At 48.7% G+C, this 22,387-nt stretch overlaps 1 protein-coding gene across 2 annotated transcripts; it reads left to right on the top strand.

Moving 5' to 3' along the window:
- Positions 1-3,963: 3,963 nt before the first annotated feature.
- FAM180A (family with sequence similarity 180 member A) lies at positions 3,964-20,967 on the top strand. Of its 2 annotated transcripts, XM_035723166.1 has the most exons (4): positions 3,964-4,266; positions 15,601-15,701; positions 17,138-17,528; positions 17,649-20,967. In XM_035723166.1, the coding sequence occupies exons 1-3, from the start codon at positions 4,191-4,193 to the stop codon at positions 17,480-17,482; spliced, it is 522 nt and encodes a 173-aa protein (XP_035579059.1). In that variant the 5' UTR covers positions 3,964-4,190; the 3' UTR covers positions 17,483-17,528; positions 17,649-20,967. The 2 variants fall into 2 exon arrangements, with proteins under 2 accessions (XP_035579059.1, XP_027430887.1); XM_027575086.2 differs by having other exon boundaries at positions 17,138-20,967.
- The last annotated feature ends 1,420 nt before the right edge of the window (positions 20,968-22,387 follow it).

The following is a 22,387-nucleotide window of genomic DNA, read 5'->3' as shown; positions in this document are numbered from 1 at the left end:
CCCCCACCTGTTACTCCCTAGTACATGGGCCCAGCCCAGCAGTCCCTCAGCTGCATCATGCTTCCCATGTGTAGAAGCTGCTTTACTGGTGTCGTGTTTTCATCTCGGGCCCTGCTAGGTAGGATATCGAGTACTTACCATTTAACAGTTGTCTGACCCTAGCCCTTGATCTTTTCTAAGCTTCAATTTGCCATCTGTAAAATGGGCTCTATTATAGTATCCACTGAACAGAACTGCTGTGAAACAAAATAAGGTGTGTGGTCAGAACTCAGTAAATGTTTGGAGTAACTAAGCTATAAAGCGACCGGTGCTGACAAGAAGTACAAAGGGAAGTGCAGTGGTGGTACAGAGGCAAAAATGTCCTTGAAAACGGCTGCCTTGGGGCGCCTGGGTGGCTCAGATGGTTAAGCGTCTGCCTTCGGCTCAGGTCATGATCCCAGGGTCCTGAGATCGAGCCCCACATCGGGCTTCTTTCTCAGCGGGGAGCCTGCTTCTCCCTCTCCTTCTGCTGCTCCCCCTGCTTGTGCTCTCTCGCTCTCTCTGTCAAATAAATAAATAAAATCTTAAAAAAAAAAAAAAAAAAAGGAAAACGGTTGGCCTTAAGGAGCACATCCTCACCACCCCCTAAGTGTTCCTTGTATAATCAGTAACTCGGGGAAGCTCCACTGTTGTGGGTTTATTGTGTTGCCACAAAAGGCTTCCATTTGCTTGCCAGTCTTACCCGTGTATAAGACAAACAAGAGGAATGGGACAAAAATCAGTGCACTAGGCCAGGGTTTTCCAAGACCTCAGTGAGGCTCCTGGAGAAACGAGGCATTTCCCTCCTGCTGCCAAGTTGTATTAGTGAGACAGAAGGCCTAGTTCATCATCTCATGAAATGAAATTAGTTACGAACACAACCGTTCCCAGCCCAAATCCAAAAGCCAATCTTCAATCCAGCTTAGGAATTAGGAGGTGACAGTTTGGTGATTTGAGCCTACCTATGAAGAACTCCAGGACTGGAAGCCAAGAGTGTGATTTCTGGCCCTGGTTTCCCCGTGGCCAGGCAGTCATGTCCATCTTCCCTCCCCAGCACTGCCTCGCTCACGGGAGTGTTGGCAAGAGAACAGGGGGGAGCTGGAGCTTTCTCTGCTTCCATATCAGTCAACAAATATTGGCTAGGTAGCTAGAGTGCCCAGTCCCATGCTAGGTCCTTTGGGCAATCTTTGCAGATTTAGAAAGGAAGTACACTGAATAGCAAAGGAAACCATCAACAAAATGAAAAGACAACCTACAGAATGGGAGAAAATATTTGCCAATCATATTCTGGTAAGGGAATAATATCCAAGATATATAAAGAACTCATACAAAAAAAAAAAGAACTCATACAACTCAATGGCAAAAAAACAATCTGATTAAAAAAATAGGCAGAGGAACGGAACATTTTTCCAAAGACGACATACAAATGACCAACAGGTATATGAAAAGGCATTCAACATCACTCATCACCAGAGAAATGCAAATGAAAACCACAATGAGATATCACCTCACACCTGTTAGGTTGGCTAGCATCAAAAAAAAAAAAAAAACAAGCAATTACAAGTGCTGGTGAGGATGTGAAAAAAAAGGGGACCCTTGAGCACTGTGCGTGAGAATGTAAATTGGTGCAGCCACTGTGGAAAACAATATGGAGGGCCCTCAAAAAATTAATAATAGAATTATCATATGATCCAACAATGCCACTTCTGGGCATATATCCAAAGGACATGAAATCCCTATCTCAAACTGACATCTGCACACCATGTTTATTGCGGCATTATTTACAATAGCCAAGACATGGAAACAACCTAGCATCCACTGACAGATGAATGGATAAATAAGATGTCGTGTGTGTATACACAAACACACACACACACACACACACACACACACACACTAGAATATTTTCAGCCATAGGAAAGAAGGAAATCATGCCATTTGCAACAACATGGGTGGAAGTTGAGGGCATTATGCTAAAGTGAGATAAACCAGATAGAGAAAGACTAATACTCTATGATCTCACTTATATGTGGAATCTAAAAAAACCAAACTTAAAGGAACAGAGAACAGAGGTAGAAGAAATGGGTGAAAGTGGGTCAAAGGTGCAAACTTCCAGTTGTAAGATAAATACGTCCTGGGGATGTGATGTACGTCATGGTTACTACAACTAATAATACATCATTGCACATGTGACAGTTGCCAAGAAAGTAGATGTTATGTGAGGTGATAAATGTTAACTAAACTCACCGTGTTGCTCGGGCTACAGAACCCACACTCTTACCTTCTAGCCTTGTTCCACCCACGCAGTAGCCTCTGGTCACATGTGACTGTTGAATACTTAAAATGTGGCTGGTCTGAACCAAGATGTGCTGTGGGAAATACACACTGGATTTCAAAGACCTGGTCTGAAAAAGAATCAAAAAAATCCTGTTGATATTTATATTGATTACACATAGAAATTATATTCCAAATATATTTGGTTAAATGAAATGTATTATTATGATTGCTGCAAGACTGTTTCTTTTTGCTTTTTTTTCACGGGGCTCCCAGAAAATTTGAATTGCATTTGTGACTCATGTTATACATCTACAGGACAGGAGTGCAGTCCCGTACTATTAACCGCATAGCTTTTGGTGCCAGCATTAAATCAGTCGAGACAAGGAGAGGACCTAGTGCAGTGCCTAAAACAAATTAAGCACCAAGAGCTATTGTTAATATTAGTAAGATGAGTGGTTTTCAAATTTTATTCTCAAGTTTGTTTTTCAAGCCATTTCTTATAACATTTAAAAAAGGAGTTCTGGGGACGCCTGGGTGGCTCAGTCGGTTAAGCGTCTGCCTTCAGCTCAAAAGAAAAGACGTTCTTATCAAAGCAGAGAGAGCTTGGCGTCTCCCCAGGGACCCATTCACCCTGGGCAACACCTCCACAGGTTGGAAACCCGCCTGGTTAAGTCATCCTAAAATGTCCTTGAAGCTCTAGCACCTTCAGAGAAGGTGAAGAGGTGATAGGAGACAAAAACCAGGGTGTCTGTCTATGGCAGTCTTTAAAAATGATCATGAACATCTGCACACCATGAACAACAGAAGTTCTCACCAGAAAAAAGGAATGATGATCACGTGACATGATAGAGGTGTTAGCTAACACTCCAGTGGTCATCATATTGCAATACAGAAGTGCAGCAAATCGAGTTAACACATTGTACACCTTAAGCCTACACAATGCTATATGTCAATTATATCTCGATAGAAGTTAATTAATTAATTACCCAAAACAAGATCATGGAAGAACACTACCGTTTTGCTTGGGAGAATCAAAGTGGTTTGGTCCTGGGTCTAGCTAGACACAGTCCAGCAGTCGGGGTGTCATGAACGTGAATGGGAGGAGAGGTCACTGCGTGTCCCCAGATCATTAGCGGCATATACAATACCCATGCACCACAGCGCTGTTCTACCTCTGCCCCTCACAACTGCTGACTCCCCACCCATCCACGACCTGGGGAAGGCTCTCGGAGCTGACCCTGGGCACCAAGATGCCTAGGTCCAGCTCCGGGGAAGGGCGGCAAGTGATCCTCAGCCCAGACACTACAATGACTCTGCTGTCCTGAAGGCAACTCCGGGCTGTCAGCCCCAGTTTCTGCCAACCAGGCCTCCCGGCTCTTCCAGCAGCCCTCACCCCTGGCTCTGCTCTGTGTGTGTGTGTGTGTGTGTGTGTGTGTGTGTGTGTGTGTGTGTGTGTGGATGGGGACAGCAGCCAGCTCTCTAACAAGTTCCACGAGTCTGTTTGTTAAAGAAAAATTCCAGTGGGTCCATCCAACACATGGAACTCAAGTACAGAAATTATATTTATCCACCCCACTGCCAAGGAGATCACATGCCCCGTGAGTCACTCCAGATGTGCTCAAAAACAGAGTCTGTCTGTGGAAGCCCAGTCCCCCAATCCCGGAGAGAGTCGAATTAGCAGAGGTCCCAATTCCTGTCCCCCCCCACCCCACCCCCCTCAGGCGGTTGCCTCTGCCTTCACCCTTCTGGGGCAGGAGAGGGCATCCGTGCACGTCTGTAAAGGGAACGGGGGTACGAACTACATCTTCGTGCCGGGAGGACCGGTACGGGCATACCTGTAGCTCCCAAGGTCCCATTGGGTTTGAGGACAACTTTTCACCTTTTTAGAGGAAAAGATGTGCTGGAAGACGCTGCTGCTTCTGCTGTTGTGTTACGATGCCCAGGCTACTGTGTCCCACAGGTGGAACAGGGGTAAGTTGCTTTCTGTTTGTCTGTTGGATGTTCATTACTCTTCCTTAAATACAATTAGGAATTTGGGGGGGAAGGAATAAGGTGGTGGAAGGAAATTAAAAACCCTGCACCAACCCCCCTCCTTTTATCTCCTCTCTGCCAATCGCTTTAAGCTTCTTGACATGTTAGAAGGTGCTAGAAGCTAATGAGGGATGGGACACTGAAAAATATCAAAGCCACTGAGGGAACTCGGTGGAGGTGAAGAACGCAGAGGGCATGCCTTTCTGACATGCCAGAGCTAAGTCATCTCTGCTTCCAAGAATGTGAGCAGACTCCCTTGAGACTCCCACCCGCAGCTGCTGCAGCCAAGCAGGGCACGTGAAGAGCAGGTACCAGGACTGATGCTAGTATCGTGGGACTGTGGGTGCTGGGGTGCAAAAGGCCTGCTACCTGGGGGACCCCGACAAGGGGTCCTGGGCATTGGCTGTCCACATGGAGGTCTCCGTGCTGCTTCCGAGCAGAGGTGGACACATCTTTCTGGCTGGGGACAGTTGGCCCAGTGGCAGGAGAAGAAGAGTGACCCCTTAGCATTCACTCAGGTGTGTGTCAGACAGCTACACCCACCTGTGCCGAGGACCACCTCGGAAAGGAGGGAGCCGGGCAAGGCTGTTCCCTCATGGCTGACTTCCTTTCCCCCGGGACCCCATGGCATCTTTTCCCTATGCCCAGGGCTGGCTCCACTTGGCAGACACTGGTAGCATGTCCAGCCAATTAGAGTGGATCACTGCTGGGGACTGAGGGAGCAGCAGTGTGGACCACTCCGTGCAGAGCTCAACTCAACCCTCTCCGCTGCCTAAAATCAACTGAGGTCTCTCTCCCCAAAAGCACTGGAAAAAGAAGTCAGGCTCATAGGTGTTTCTAGAGATCCAAAGGAGGACACAGACTGGCACGGCGGGAGGGGTGGGTGTGGGGCTGAGCCTCCAGGTTCTCAAGGAGAGTGTTGAGGAAAGAAGGGGCATTGAGTGTGGACCAGAGATGCACAGAGCAAATGAATCTGACGCGGGTGGGGAGCAAAAGCCATTCACTTATTTGGGTTTTATGCCCTCAGTTTTAAGCTTGAGATCAGTGATTTGCCAATTCTCTGAGCTGAGCTGTGAAATGATTGTTACCCAGAGGCAAATAATTAATGGAGCATTTTCCTTTTTTTTCTGGGAACATTACACACACACACACACACACACACCCTCCCTGCTCATGATGCGCACAAACTTTGGAGGCAACACTTAGGAGAGCAAAGAGACCTTGGCGTTACTTTCGACCACTTACCCCTGTGTGCTACTGGGGGCCTTCCCTAATTTGCCTATTAGAAAAAGATGATAATACCCACCCTCCCAATGCACAGGCTGTGAGAAAGCCAAGTGAGATCATTGGATTTGTAACAAGGCTGTAAACACCACAGCCACGTCATGGGCAATCCTGCAAGAAACGCAGACTTAAGCTCTGCCTTTCATTGGCTGTGTGATGTCTGGCAAGTCTCTTAACCTCTCTGAGCTTCGGTTCACTAACGAGTCACATATTAATAACAGAGCTTATCTCCGCTGCGTGTGGTGAGGGTCATATTCAAAATGTAAATAAAATGCTTTGTAAACGGTGAAGAAGCTTACCAGTGTGAATTCTTACCTACCACCTAAACCAATGAAAAAAATTTCATTGAAGAAAGTTTGAGGTTCTCATTCCACAGAAGGTTCTATAGCAACATCCGGGGAGCTAGTGCTCTGCCCACCCCCTCCCTGGAGAAGGTCAGCCCCTAAATAATAATAACAAATCTATCTAGAGACAGGAAGCCAGCGCAGCTGGAACAGAGACCGTGATGAGGCAGCTTTGTTAAGTGCTAGATTAGCGGTTCCCGGCAGAGTCAACAAGCGACAGAGTGCCTCCAACCATCATCAAAAAGTCTTCCACGTAGTTGATTTTTTTTTCATTTTTAACATTTTTTTCTAATTATAAAAGGAATACCCAATTGCCATTTTTTAAAGATGGAATGGGAGTCACACCCATATAAAAAACAATTTTTCCGAATGTACTTAACTGTTCCCCTCGCCTTCATCCTTACCCCAACCCCCACCCACCCCAGCGCCAGGCCTAATTTAGAAGAGTTCCCTGTCGAAACAGCCTGAGAGCCACCTCTCCCTGCAGGGTCCTCCACCTCTACCCGCAAATCCCCCCTCCACCCCCTCCAACCCACTCCACCCCGCCTCTCTCCCCCCTCCCCGACCCCCACCCCCCAGCACCCACACCCCGGCCCCCATCCTCCCCCGCCCCATGCCCCCAAGTGGAAATGTAGAAATCAACCCAAAAGGAACACACCCTGCTGTCAAGACGGCCTTTTTCCTACCATTCTCCGGGCCTCTCCCTAGAACCGCTCTCTAGGATTCGGCCTCTGGAGGCAGTTTTCCACGCCAGCCTGATCCAGCCCCGCCAACTTCACAGAGACCTGATGACTCACCTGTGGTTAGCTGGTGACTCACCTGTGGTCAGCCGGACACACCTGGCCCAAGCCCCCAGGTCCTGCCAGAACACTACCTGGGGGGCTGAGGAGAACTAACCAGTCTTCAAAAAAGAAAAAGAAAAAAAAAAAGAAATGTATGCATTACATACTATAACTTTTTATTAAATACATGTCAATTGTTCTTTCTAAAAGCAGGTTAATAGGGAAGGATGGCCCTTCAGTTATGTGGTGGAATTTACATCATTGTCAGGATTCCCTTTTAGGGCTGTGTGTGGACCCGTGGTCAGTGTTCAGTACGTCCTGACTGACTGACAGGACTCAAGCCACTGAGCACAGCCCCGTAGCCCCAGTGACTCAGCGGGGCAGGTGCTCTCCCGACCACACACAGGGAAGAACCCTAGAGCATGGGTGAGCAGTCGAGGAGCCCAGATCACTCAGCCAGAAGGCTAGAGCTGGAGGTTGTCACCCACCCCACGTCTGTGGCATCAGTCTGGCTGCCCTCCCTCATCCCCTTCCCACCCCCCAGGTGCTCCCTGCTCCCTGTAGCCCTCTGACCTTCTGGTGCTCCCAGAGGACCCCAACACACGGGGCCAAGATCCTGGCTCCCTCAGAATGTCACTGAAGGGTGGGCCCAGGAGCAGAAAAGTAAATGACATCCATAAGATCTCACAAAAGAGCTTTCATAAATGAGAGTTTTTCCTTTCCACATCCAAACCATTTCCATGGAGTTGCTTTGACTGCATCGTTAAAAATATCGTTGTATTTTGGCTTGATACGGTGTGCAGTTCGAATCCTTTCCAACAAGCTCTTTGGTATAAATGCTGTGTACAGTTATGCGGGAACAGTGCTTAGCCTTACTACCATTCTTTTCTACCAAACATGTTTGGAAGATGGCGGGGACGAAGATTTTCATCCCAGATTACAAAAAGTCAACGAGAAGGTCAGGCTTCAGAGCAAAGACAGGCTCTTCCATTTAAGGAAACTTCTGTCTGTATGTCTGGGCAAGAAAGCTTGGACAAGCTAAGGTGTCGGGGAGACAGGCGCCCGCCTTGACTGAGATCATTAAAAGGGGCTTCTCCCGGGCAAGAATACAGGCTCCTCAGAGATAAAGGGAGGGGGTGGTAGAGACAGGAGATCACATCTACATGTTGATAATTAGCCAGCACCTGGAACTAAAAATAAGTTCTAGAATCCTCCTGTTAGAAAGAGAAGAATTTAGGGGCACCTGGGTGGTTCAGTCGGTTAAGCATCTGACTCTTGATTTCGGCTTTGGTCTTGATCTCAGGCTTGTGAGTTCAAGCCCCGCCTTGGGCTCCACACTGGGCGTGGAGCATATTAAAAAAGGGGGGGGGAGGGGAGAGAAGGATTTAGTAAAACACACTGTTTGAAAAGAATGGGGTTTAGTGACAAGGGTAGTTAATGTGTTTCTATGGGATCATCTACTCCTTCGATAGTTGTGGGCAGGATGCTATGCACTGGGAATACAGCACTGAACAAAACAGACAAGATCTCACGCCCTCAGGGAGCTGACATCCTAGTGAGGGAAAAAGACACAAACACATATATAAATAAGACATCTGGTTTGTTTGCTGACAATAAATTAGGGACAGAGTATAAAGGATTATACTTTTAAATAGAGAAATCAGGGAGGGTGTCCCTGAGGAGGTGACTAAAGGCCTGAAGGAAACATGGGAGTAAGCCATGCAATCGCTGGAGGAATTATTCCAGGCAGAGGAAAGAGAAGTGCAAAGGCCCTGTGGCAGAAGCATGCCTGGTGTGCTCACGGAGCAGTGAAGAGGCCTGTGGCTGGGGTGGCAGGAGCCAGGGGGGAATAACAGGCTCAGAGAGGCAGGAAGAAGGTAAATCATGTAGCACCTGGTAGCCATTTGAAGATCTTTGGCTTTTACTCTGAGTGAGATGGAAAGCCACTGAGGGTTCTAGACAAAGGAATGACAGCATCTGACCTATGTTTTCATAGAATCACTTCAGTTGTATTAAAAATAGAATGATGGGACTTCTGGGTGGCTCAGTAGGTTAAGCATCCGACTCTTGATTTCGGCTCAGGTCATGATCTCAGGGTCATGAGTTCAAGACCCACATTGGGCTCTGGGCTCAGGAGGGAGTCTGCTTGAGATTCTCTCTCCCTCTCCCTATGCCTCTTCCCCTGCTCACACACGCTCTCTCTCTCTCTCTCCCTCTCAAATAAATGAATAAATCTTAAAAAAAAAAAGAAGAACAGAACAAGGGTGGGAGCCAAGGATGGAAGCTAAGACAACTTTAGGAGAGGTGCTCAAGCCTTGAACCAGGAGTCTAGCAGGAAGTAGACGGGTTCCAGATATATTTTGAAGGCAGAGCCGGGAAGATTTGCTGATTGGTTGGATGTGCGATGTGAAAGAGAAAAATCAAGGATGACTCCAAGGTTTTTGGCCTGAGCAACTGAGAGAGATGGGGAAGACTATAGACAGCAGGATGGGTGTGTGAGGGAGCAGCGTTTGTATGTGTGTGGTATGTGTGTGTGGTGTGTGTGCATGTGTGTGTGGCATGTGTCTGGTTTGTGTGGGGGTATGGTGCATGCATATGTGGAGTGTGTGTGTGTGTGTGTGGTATGTGGTGTGGTGTGGTAGGTGTGTGTGTGTGTGCACACAGTGTGGCATGCGTCTGGTGTGTGTATGTGGTATGTGCGGTGTGCGTGTTGTGGTGTGTGCATGTGTGTGTGTGCGTGTGTGTGGTACGTGTGGTATGTGTGCATGTGTGTGTGTGCGGTGTGGCATGCATCTGGGGTGTGTGTGTGTGGTATGTGTGGTGTGGTGTGGCGTGTGCATGTGTGTGTGCGCGTGTGTGTGCGGTGTGGCATGCATCTGGTGTGCGTGTGTGTGGTATGTGCGGTGTGGTGTGTGGTGTGTGCACGTGTGTGTGTGCGCGCGCATGGTGTGGCATGCGTCTGGTGTGTGTGTGTGTGTGTGTGTGTGTGTGGTATGTGCGGTGTGGCGTGTGCGTGTGTGCACGTGTGTGTGTGCGCGCGCACGGTGTGGCATGCGTCTGGTGTGTGTGTGTGTGTGGTATGTGCGGTGTGGCGTGTGCGTGTGTGCACGTGTGTGTGTGCGCGCGCACGGTGTGGCATGCGTCTGGTGTGTGTGTGTGTGTGTGTGGTATGTGCGGTGTGGCGTGTGCGTGTGTGCACGTGTGTGTGTGCGCGCGCACGGTGTGGCATGCGTCTGGTGTGTGTGTGTGTGTGTGTGTGTGTGTGTGTGTGTGTGGTATGTGCGGTGTGGCGTGTGCGTGTGTGCGCGCGCGCTGGGGTCGGGCCGGGTATGGGTCAGGAGAGGCAGCTCTCACCAGCGGGCACGGAGATGCGGGCCGGCGGTTGGGTGGCCGGACGTCGGGTCTGGAGGGTGAGGCCGGAAGTCTGCAGGGCAGTGGTGTGGCCAGAAGTGATGAGAGGCGGGGCTTGAGGAGGACTCGGCCGCGTGAAGAGGCAGGTGAGAAGGAAGAGCCGCCTGTACAGAGGGCTTTATGTTTTTCAGACAGAAGAAGTGTTGGTGCTGATGTGAAAGATCCAGTAGCAAGGCGGGGGGTGGGGGGGGGGGCGGTGTACGACCATGAACTCACGATGAGAACACGTAAGACGGTTGTGTTTTCCTCCGGCCACATCCGGGTGCACAGGTGCAGCAGGGGACACGGGCCGAGATGGGCTGTGACTTTGCCAAGCAATTGCAGAGAACAAAGAGGGAGCGAAGGAGTTGAGGGTCTAGAGTGATCACAGGGCCCTAGTAATGTGACCTTTCGTACCACAGGATTATAAATCGAAGTTAGAGAATTTTTTTAAAATTCTGTGTGTGGTAAGGGGCACCTGGGTGCCTCAGTCGGTTAAGCGGCTGACTCTTGAGTTCAGCTCAGGTCATGATCTCAGGGTCATGAGATCGAGCCCTGCATTGGGTTCTGCGCTGGGCGTGGAGCCTGCTTAAAATTCTCTCTCTCCCTCTTCCTCTGTCCCTCCCCCAATCACGCACACTCTTTCTCTCTAAAAAAAGAAAAAAATTATGTGTGATTCATTTCAGAATATGTCTTATACCAAATGCACTCATTCATAATTAACTGCACTATCTTTCCTGAGCGCAGTGTTCAAGGCGATACACCTACAAAAAGATAGCATTGTTCTCCCTATCGGTGAGATAGGGTTCGGGAGCCTGCGAGGTCTGGGTTTAATCTCAGTCCTACGGCAAACAAATTGGGTGGCCTAGGGCAAGTTTCTTAACCTCCGCGTTTCTTCATCTGTGAAATGGCATGTTAGTACTCACCTCACAAGGTGCGTATGGAACGCACGAGCACGTCGACTACAACACAGTGGGCTCATGTGCTGTTACGGTATCTGAGCTTCACATTTTAACAACTTTGGTCTGCGGTCCGAACGCGTCTCTCAGCAGAAGATATAGACAGAACATGCCATAATACAGACTCTCGAATCTCTGGATCCAGTTCCTGGACTGGATCAGTGAACGTGCATGACCTTTAACAAGCAAATCCTTTGTTCTATGCTGGTCTGTCCGATATATCATAGACCCTCAATGTCCCCCCACCCCCAAGGCTCATATGTCCAGGGAGTCAGGGAGGAGGGGAGAAGCTCACGGTCTCCCTGCCCCGAGACCAGCCTTGCAGCAGACCTTCGTGCTAGGAAACGTGGAAGCCTCTGATGTCCCCTGGTCACACTGAGTGGTCCTCATGGGCACATTCACATCCTGAAGAAATAGCTGGAGGGCATATTGAGAGGAAACGTAGAAAACAGATTGGCCCAGTTTTACATCAAGCAAGAGGCACATGAAGTCAGTGATTTCGACAAACCTGTCCTGGTAGCCTTCTTGCTTGAGGCTCCACGCTCGGGTGGGGTCCTTCTGCCTGTTTCTGGCCTCCCACACGGTCCCCGCTCTCCCCTCTCTCTGCAAAGGTGCCGTCGCTAATGGCCATCCAGTGGGGACCCCTCAGGTCTCCCTCGCATCAGCCTGGTCGAGGCCATGCTGCCCCAGATGAGCAGGCAGCCAAGCTTATGATGACCTCCATCAAGGCAGGCGATGAGCTGGCCGGACAGGAAAACCTGAGCAAAGCCTGAAGAGTCTGCACGGCTGTTTTGGTTTGGTGAGGCTTTTTAAAAATCCCTGGCTCATCTTTATTTCTATTTAAGATTTTTTTCTTAAGATTTTATTCATTTATTTGACAGAGAGAGAGAGAGAGAGCACAAGCAGGGGGAGCAGTGGAGGGAGAGGGAGAAGCAGGCTCCCTGCTGAGCAAAGAGCCCGATGTGGGGCTCGATCCCAGGAGCCTGAGATCATGACCTGAGCCGAAGGCAGACGCTTAACCCACTGAGCCACCCAGATGCCCCCAGAATCCCTGGCTCATCTTTAAAATCATCCCCACATATATACTGAGCCTTCCTTTGAAGCCCAGCGTTATGCAGACATCGAGGTCAAGCAGGGGGAGCGTAAACTTCCTCCCTCGTTCCCAGGAGCCGGCCACCCTGACGAATGCTTTCAGGTGACAGACAGCAAGATGGGAAATGAGACAGGACGCAGAGGGCATACGGAGCTGGAGAAAGGACACCGGTGGCCAGTGGGGTTGCAGGGAAAGGCTTCCTGGGGGAGCAGGGCGGTGTGTCTAACCACGCAGGAGAAGGTCTAGCTTAAAGCTTTGCTCATACATGCCTCTGGGAGCTGGCCAGCTCTCACGTGGGCCATTTGCATTTCTGGCAGAGTCCAGCCTTCCCCTGTCGCAGACAAGAACGTCGGGAGTGACTGTATATTTAACCTTTTATCCAAATGTTCTGCCAAGGACCAGACATAGCTTATTTCTCGCCCCACCCCCACCGCGCCCCCTTCCAGCATCTCTGCAAAGGTGAATCTGTCCCTCTCTAGGCCTCACCTTCTTTCCAGAGAGTCAGACCCCGGCCTCTCAGATGTCTGGCCCGGAGACGGCTGCGTTTCCACATCCAGGGCAGTAGAAAAGCACCTGCTGGACACATCATCCAAGCAGCCCCAGCAACGGGCGGGGGTCCGATAGAAGGTGGTGGAAGCATGTGAGCAGGAGAACAAGGGGGGAGGTAGTCCATCTTTCAGATTTCTGTGCCCCCCACACATACACTTTCTGGGGCAATGATCAGTCTCCTGGTCTAGAGGCTGAAGCTATTTCTAACGATCTTCCCCAAACTGTGTTATCATTCTTAAAAAGAATCAGAACAAGGGCTCTTGGAAACAACAGTATTTTCATGATTAAGCTGAGCTTTGAATCCAGAAGTATTTTCTTCCCCATTCTTTGAGAATTCAGGGTCCACTTGGGGTGTGTGTGTTAAAGGAGTGTTGGTGTTCACAGGGAGACAGTTCAGCTATGAAGAACTTTCTGGAAGGCAGCCATCCCAAGTCTGAGAAGACAGGAAGCAGAAAGGGCTCCTTGCCCAGGGCATTCATTCCCTCCTATCCCCTTCACCTACTGGGGTGTGAATTTTTTTAAGGGAACAACACCTGTAATTTCACAATAAGAATGGAATCCGGGGACAAGAATTAAAGAAGTAAAGGTGGTCTCGGATCCTATCCTGAGAATGGGATTTCATCCACCCTTTCATGGTAAGAAGAGAAAAGGGGCACACGGAAAGAAGCAGGTCACATCTCGGTCTAGAACTGGGTTTGATCCTGGTGTTATCTCCCACCAAAGAGAAATTAGAGTCAAAGTACGCACACTCTTTGTGCCTCTACTCGTTTGTCTCCGAGAACATGATGGCCCTGGTCTCTTCAGATGACCCCCTCAGATGGGAGTGGGGTTTGCCTCATAGCAGGGCACCCGCTGCTTGGCTGTGGGTCTGGATAACCCAATGCCTGCCCACTGTAGTGACCTGGAAGCTGTAAAAAATCCCATTGCCTACATCCACCCCAGGGAGAGGCCCATGAATTGGCCTGGTAGCTGGCCTTGGGCATTTGGGATTTTCCAAACTCCCAGGTGATCCAGATGTCCGGTCAAGGGTGACAACTACCAGGTTACACTAAGAGTGGCCATATGGCCAGGGCAGCTCCTTCTCCACAACGTCAGGTCAAGCACCCTCTGATTCTCAACCTTGGCTGCCATTAGAAGCTGCCATAAGAAGCCTAGGAAGCTTTGAAAAATAACTCTTCCTGTCCCATGTGCACCCCGCTCAATTAAATCAGAACCTCTGCTGCTGGGACCCATGCATCAGCCCCTTGGGTCAAGGTTGCAAATCAGTGGAGCCGGGGATGCCTCCCTCCACCTGATACTGTAGGCAGAGGCAATGAATGAACAGAGTCCAAGGCCTTCTCAAGCCCTAAAATCTGTGATTCTGTGGGAAGTTGGCACTTTTCTGACAAAGAAAACAAATTTTGTTAAACTGCTGGGCTAGGAACTAGTGCTCAGCAATTCATAGGCTCCTTCCCCTGAAATGCTCTGGGGAAGCAGAGTTGGTCACTCTGCCCATCAAGGCTTCCTTCAGTGCAGGGACTTGGTCAGCCTGCCAGGCTCTGCCGGGGGTAGAGAAACACGGAACCACATTTATCCCAGCCTGCGAGGAACCTGTGGTATAGATAATAAATGAGTTACAGAGTAAACAGTATTATAGCAATACAACATCCAACCAGCTTTTTCCAGGAAGTAGGAGATGCCCACCAGTGAGCTTTTCAGGAAATGTCCTTTACACTGAAGATGTTCCATTTGTATCACTTCCAACTGAAAACCTTCTAGAATGCTTAGGCAATGCCCTGCCTTCTTTAACCAGAGTACACTGGACATCACTCGACTCTTTCTCGGTGGTTCCAAGGGCACCATTATCAAGAAGGAGAACTGTTGTGTATGGTTGTACAACTTGTGGTTCGCACAACTTCAGGGGGCGCTACTTACCTCCAAGTCTCTTGGATTTTTACAGTTAGCTGCCCAGGCTTCTGGCAGATCACATTCAAGTGTCTTGAAGAAGATGCACCTTTTTTTATCAGCCGGCAGCAGGGAGACGAATCCCTTCTGCACAGTGCCCTGCTACAAGGTGGGGCTGGGGTGAACGGGGCTGTCTGCTCCTACCCAACACGATCCTGGAGAACGGCAATTTGTCCTGATTAGTCCCATACTCTGTAATAGTTGGTCTCCTCCTTCACCTGTCCTCTGTCAGTTCCCAATTCTGCTACCCCCTCTACCTCTAGCAGCTCATCCATCTTCCTCCAGCTACAACTTCTAAATGCAGTCACCAAGGAATAACACTGACAAGTCATTGACTTCATACCAAATGCATCTCTAAGTCAGCCAGCCCTTGGGGGAAGCGCTGAGCTTGGCTCCCCACACCCCTAGGGCCAAGCGTCAGGGTCTTGTGGCAGCTCCTTTCCTGCACTTTGTCACCTGTATTCAGATTCTTGGCAGCTATATCTCAGATGGCCGGGGACTGGCCAGAAGTCTGATCCTCTCATTAAAAGGGTTGTCAATAAATATAAACCAGCCCCTCCTATTGATAAAGGGAACAGTATTATTAGAGAACTCATCTATTGAATTGGGGCAGGGGGAGGGCTATCAGTTTGCTCATTTCTGTTTTATTTCGTTTTATGTAAATTCTCAGGGTATACATACCCCTAGACATACATATTTTTCAAAACTTTCTGGGATGATTCTGATGAGCAGCCAGGTTTGAAATCGCTGGTCTGAAATAGTAACGTCTGACATGCCTAGGAGTTCTCGGGGACACACCAGAGTCATCTGTCACCTCTCACCGCTTCACGTCTACCACCACCTGGAGTCAGTCACTCTCCGGACTGGCTGACCGGCCTCCAGGCCATGTGCACAGCGCAGCCCCTCGAGCTAACTCTGGTTTCTTGCAGCCGTGCTGTTTCCTGCTGCCCATCGGCCAAAGAGATCCTCATCAATGCCCTTGAACCCCGTCCTGCAGAACTCCCTGGAGGAAGTTGAACTGCTCTATGAGGTAGGCAGAAGGGAAAGTGGTCAATTCAAGTCACGCAAAAGGCATTGCACCTTCTCTATGTTTTTTGGAGAAGGGACCTAAGCGCCAGAGGGACTGGTCTAGACTACTTTGCAGATTCATCCCATCCCAGAGCCAGGTCTTCCTCGTATCTCCCCCCCTTTCCCACACACCATGACATGGAAGGATGGCATCGGGAGTTCAGTCAAGGCAAAATTAGAGATTTCCGTTTGGCCCGGAGGTGCCACCGCCAGCACCTGAGCAGCAGAGTTGGGCAACATTCCCAAGCAGAGGTTTTGAGGCAGGACTGGTCAGGAGTGCTCGGGCAATGCCACACCAGGTGTCTCAGGAACTGCATGCTGGGGCAGCTCCATTTCTGATGGGCTGGGGCCACCGCGAAGCTCTCTTCCTCTGCCTCTCTCACCTGGGCCCCTAAGACCTTACTCATCCTCCAAACCACAGGTAAATTCCCCAAGGCTGCTTGGACTGGTTCAGTGATAAAACTCCCAGTTCAAGATCTGAGCTGTCGTTCTGGTTCTGGCCCCATCAGCTGGGTGACCTCGCGTCAGCCGCCATTGCTCTCTGGGTCTGAATCTCCTCCACTGTTAAATGAGGAACTACGATGATCTCCAAAATTCCCCTCCTGCCTTGATATCCTCTCACATCCTCCACGTCCCAGAACTGTCTGGCTAAGAGACAGCATACTGCAGCCAAGCAGTTGAGCTGGGGGAAGGGGAAGGGATTTCAAATCCCACCACGGGGGACAAACTTTGCCAAGTCTTGAACTTGGGAGTCACATGAACAGATCTGTTCTAGAAAGATAGCAGACAGTAGCATGGAGGATGGATTAGAGCCAGGAGGAATCGGAGACAGAGAGGAAAGTTAGAATTTGAAGTCCAAGAAGTATTTATTACGTTGCTGGGATGAGCCCAGCACAGAGCAGGGGATGCACGTGGCCGACTCCACGCTACTCTTAAAGAACAGGTGAGAAATGAGGACAAATCTCTGTATCCCACTTAATTCCTGGCACAATTCTCTGCCTCCTTCGAATTCAGCTTCTGATTTTAAATTACCCAAAATAGTCAGTTCGTGCTCTAGAAGATCTTTGGTGAGTGGGTGGGAGGGGGATCAGGAACTAGTGCGCTGGTCCAGGCCACTAGTAACAGTAAGCAGTCCCTGAAATAGTGGCTTTGTACCAGGCACCATATTTGTCTTACTTACTTCTCACAATATCCCAGTGAAGTGTTGTGGTCACTAATCATCTCACAGAGGAGGAAAATGAGGCTCAGAGAAGTTAAGTAACTCATCCAGCTGGTGGGAAAGTCAGAATTGGAGATGCAGCTGCCTCCCCAGATGAACATATGTGATAATGAACACAGTGATGTCCTCAGCGATGCCCGAATGCTTCATGTCTTTCCACATCCCGTGTCTCTCTCCAGTTCCTGCTAGCTGAACTTGACATCAGCCCTGACCTGCAGATCTCCATCAAGGACGAGGAGCTCGCCTCCCTGAGGAAGGCCTCTGACTTCCGCATTATCTGCAATCACGTGATCCCCAAGCGCATCCCAGACATCCGCCGGCTGAGTATCAGCCTCTCCAACCACCCTGGCATCCTCAAGAAAGAGGACTTTGAAAGGACAGCGCTGACCCTGGCCTACACAGCCTACCGCACAGCCCTGTCCCAAGGGCATCAGAAGGACATCTGGGCCCAGTCCCTCCGTAGCCTCTTCCGGGCCCTGCAGCACGACTTGATGCGGTCCTCAGGCCCCAGAGTGTCTCCCTGAGAGACTGGCCGGCACCAGGACCACGGACCAGGGACCGACACACACAGTAATCCAAATACTCTTCATTCTCTACTCCGTTTACAGAGCCCAGCAACAAAGCACATGCCACCAACTCAGAGTAGCAGAGGTAAAATAATGACACCATCATGTTCTTTGCCCCTTATAGATTCCTGACAAGCACGTCTGATTCATGTCACAGTGTGACCTGGGCTGGAAGAAAGGGCTAGAGTGGTAATTTTGAGATGCCTCCGAAGGCCCCATGATTTGCCTGGCGACATGTAGAAGTCTCAGCCATGCTTCAACACCGAGTGACTGCCACCAACACCCAAGGGCGAGCACAGAGCTAGAGGAGAAAACACAGAGGTTTGGGCATGGCGGGAAGATGGGGGACAGACCTCAGGCTGTGAGGCTGATTGAACATCTTTCCAAAGTTTCTATAGTAAGAGACTAAAAAAAAAACAAAAACAAACAAACAAAAAAAACCCAACCTAGAGCTATAGCCAAATAAATACATTGTTATCAGAGATATACTTCTCACCTTTTCCAAAAGTTGCCAAGAAGAATCAGTTAGAAAATCAGTAATTTTATGATCTATGGGTCTTGATTCTTCTTCTCTGAAAGTTGATCTAATATGGAGGAGAAACGTGAAGGGGGCCCACAGAAAGGCTGCAAAAGTCATGCCTTGTCTTCCAAACAGAGAAAGCAAGCTAATGCAGAGAGGGTCACCCTCATCACCCTAATGAAGAGGTGGCACCAAAGGCCATGTCTAGCCAAATGCTTAAAATCATTTAACATCACCAGAAAATGAGGTGCTCCAAATAAAAATGATTTTTCAGATGACAGGATTTCCCCTTTCAAATGCCAAAACTTTCCTTTGAGCAGTATTGACCTGGTATCTTGTTAAACTCTACATACGAAACAACTTAGGCTTTTATTTAATATCTTTGAAACACCCTGATGAAGGAGTTGGATAAAATAACCTCTAACCTTGCTTTAACTGCTTCTGAAATGCCCATGATCATTGAGCTAAGTGCGAGCTATTACAGGGAGGACAGCAGGACCTAAGGGACCTGCTGGACTGTTTGCCCCGATCCTGGAAGGCCCCAGGCTCTTCTAATTCTACATGTGCTCTGAGCTCTTCGGCCGCCTTCTTCACGGTGAGGCTTTGAGATGCACTTTTCTTTCTTGCCGACAGAACCTGCCCTTTGCAATGTGTTCTTTTTTTAGCTGCTATCGCCTGAAGAGCAAGATGGCTAGGCTTGTTATAATTCTAGGTTAAGTATGAGTTAGCAGATGAAGATCTCTGCTAGCAGGAAAGCCCTGGGCTCTAGGACAGACTCCCCACCAGCTCAAGGATCTTTCTGGCTCTCCTGGGTTGACAGCTGGGTTTTGGAGGCTACCATTGCAAGAGGTCTAATGGTTGAATGAGTGAGACCTTATCGGGCTAAATTCGATTCTGAAATGGGTATTTAACAGTTGTCATTTGATGATGCCTGAAGCTACTCTGGACCTCTTAAAACCTTTGAATAAGTGATCTCCGAGCTGCACAAGCTGCATGATCACCTTGGAGAAACAGTAGTATGTGGAAGAAGAAGGTGTTCACCATCAGAGAAGAATACAGCTTGGCAGCCTCATGTGCTTGGGCTCAGAAGATTAGTAACTGTCCGTCTCTCTGGTTCTCATTCCCTGGTTATACTTCTCTCTTACCTCCCTCAAATGCAGTCTCTGATATTTGCTTTTTGTTCAGTTTTTCTCTTTCTAATATTACGTATTCTCTTTGACGTGGTTACTAAGCTGGTCTCTTTATTTTAGTTGGTGTCTCTTCTGCTCTAGCTTTGGGCCCAGTTCTGATTATCTTTGTGTCCACTTCTTAGAGGCGTCTCCCAGTCTCTTTGGGCAGACTTTTGCTCACTTGAACTCTGCCTGCCTGCACTCTGATGCTCACTGTCTTTCCACCCCCTTCGGGTATCACTGTCTGACTCAAACAAAGGTCAATGTTCAGGGTTGGGATTTCCCAAAAGGCAGATTAGCCTCATGGTCTGCCTCCACTATTTGTGCTTTCCCTGGATGCGGGGTGGGGAGGAGGTGAGCAGAGGCCTCAACCCGTCGACATTGGGCAATAGCCCAGCCTCAGAGTCTTGCATCCCACCCCAGGGCTCCACCCCCCTTAGGTTGGATCTGAGTGCTTTCTTCCAGTCACTGGGTGGAAAGACCACCCTCTAGGCCCTCCCTGTCTTCCATGTTATGGTATACATGCCTGCTCCCAGGGGTAGGAGATCCATGAATGGGAGCATGGTTCCCAGGACCAGTGATAAAACGGTAGTTCATTCACCCTGCAGCAAAAAATTAAAGGCACCTGTGTAGTCATAAATCGGGGCCCATTTTATGCGGCAGTCAATGACTGAAAAAAAAAACAGAAACAAGAAGGGCATAACCTTTTTAAAGACAAATGACAATTCCACTTTTACTAACTAGATGACACTAGTAACGACTATTTTAGGCTGACTACAAATTGACTATTTACCCACAAGAACAGTTTATAATAATAACTTCATTTACAAGCAAAGTCAAATATAACACTCACCACCACCACCCCCAAGACCCGACCCTTTGCTCAATGAACAGTAAAGTAGTAGACTGGACAGAAACAGACTGTCCCATTTTGCCTCATTAATACCACACTGTAACACCACGATCACAACCGGGTCACATTTTTGTCATATGTACACACAGAATAATCTAGGGCATGGTGTCTGTCATGGAACTTTGCCTGTAACTTAGGGAATTTGCCCGTAACTAATTCTGCCATTTCTATACTGCTGGGGACTTTTAGGATTTAAAAATTCTGGAAGCATCTTCTAGAGTTGGCACCCTCATGGCTACTTCTGGTGTCACTCAAGAGACATTGAAAAACATCTATGTGCTGAAACTTCCATTGCTCTGTCATCTCACCTTGAATCTAAAAAAAGAATCGCCTCAGTGATAAATCAGTCAGAAGTTATTTCCACAGGTGAACGCTTGTCAAATGTCTTTACACGGCGCCCCTTAGTCGCCTAACCCATTTTAACATCTTATATTTTTTTTTATTGTGGTAAAAAACACGTGAACTTTACCATCTGAATGTCTAAGTGCACAGTACAATAGTGTTAGCTCTATCCATATTGTGGTATGACAGATCTCTAGAACTTTTCATCTTGCAAAATTGATACCTCTGTAACAACTCCCCTCCCCGCCCCCAACCCCCCCCCCCCCGGCAGTGCCTGGCACCTGCCTTTCCACTTTCTGTTACTAAGAGTTTGACTACTTTAGATACCTCATCTAAGTGGAACCTGCCTTCTATTTCTCAAGCATAGTATTCTGGAAAATGTTTCCTTCATCTGAAAAAACGGATAGAGTCACGAAGAAGAACTACTGGTCTTAATTGTGTCCCTCGCCTTACCTAACTTTATTTAACAATTATTCACTTATGGTGTAATAAAAAATGTCCTGATCAAGTTTACTAGGCTCCATGGAATCTATGTTATGGAATCTTTGTTAAGGAATTTGAAGTGGTCTAGGGGTGAATGGTGGATGTTGAGTTCCTCAGCTGTTTATTATTTTCCAGCCTATGGGTGGTATTATTTGCCAGCCTATTACCTTTGGGTGGTTATATTTGCCACCCAAACATCACACCTGTGGTCTTGTTCATTCTGAGTTTCAAAATCAGCACAAAAAGGAGGCCCGAATGTAGCAAACATGGCAGCCAGTCTTTCACATGCATTTAAAGAGATGGGTCATCATAGCCTATCCTATAGTGGCAAGATAACCGGGAAGGGAACCTGGGCTGTCCATAATTGCCCCTGCCTTGGAAGTCAAGAAGAACTGGTTTTCTGGAGTCACTTCTCCAGTCTCTTTGCGTTTAGCCTGGGGACCATTTCCAACTGCAGACCTTGGAATGCCATTCTTGCATTCTGTGAATTCAAGAAAAACATGGGTAACCTTACCCACATGTCCCTTCTGAGAAAAGAGGCTAACAGCTTCTCCCGATCTCTAAGCAGCAGAAATTGCAGGGTGCAACAGCTGCTGAGGCCCTGACCCTGAACTTGTCAACTTCCCTGCCCTCCCACCTCCTTCCTCCTTGCATACCGGCCAAAGGAAGCTTTCTGCTTCTTTTTTGGTAAAGAGCCTCTTTGGTAAAAGAGGAGCATTTGAGCACCTACTCCAGTCAAGAAAGACCACTGACATCTGGGCTCCAAGGGCCTTTGAAATGAGAGCGGCATCTAGACTTTTCCAGAGAGGTAGTAGCCACCCTTCCCATTCTCCCTAAAGGTCTGTGGTCTTTCTTATCGGCTAACACCTTCTGCTGACCCAGATGCTTCGTATTCACTCAGATGCTGAAGCAAATGATCTTTGTCATCAGGGAAGTCCGAAGGGCTTAATATTGTACACTCGGGGGGCAAATTTCTCCAGAATTATTATTTCATTTTCTCCCTGCCACCAAACACATCTTCCTAAGGACAAGGTTCGTAAGTGCTCTCCCAGGGAAAGCTCTGCGTAAGTGGGATCATGTTTACGATGATGATCATCACTCCAGCCCCTAGGATGTTTGAGAAACAAAAATAAGTTTTACAAGTTGCCTAGGTTCTGCAGACTCAGCAGGCCCCTGCTGGGACCAATCCAGGGCTGCCTCTGGAAGAGATACTGCCTCGATCTTTCCAACGTACTGATTGGCTTTGAGGCATGGGCGGGGCCAGGGCCACTGCCTGGGTCCGGCTCCCCATAGGTGAAGGAAAGTTAAGGTGGGCTTCCAGCAAGACTTTTGTCCGGTGACTGCAAGGAAAGTCTTGGGGATTCTTTTTTTTTTTTTTTTTTTCCTGCTTTGGAGGCCCAGGTTCAAGGCAAATTATAAGTGGGAAACCATTTTGA

Source organism: Zalophus californianus, chromosome 12 (genome assembly GCF_009762305.2).
Source record: "Zalophus californianus isolate mZalCal1 chromosome 12, mZalCal1.pri.v2, whole genome shotgun sequence".
Classification (NCBI taxonomy): Eukaryota; Metazoa; Chordata; class Mammalia; order Carnivora; family Otariidae; genus Zalophus; species Zalophus californianus.
Note: the sequence above shows the minus strand (reverse complement) of the source record. Positions and strands in the feature narration are given on the sequence as shown.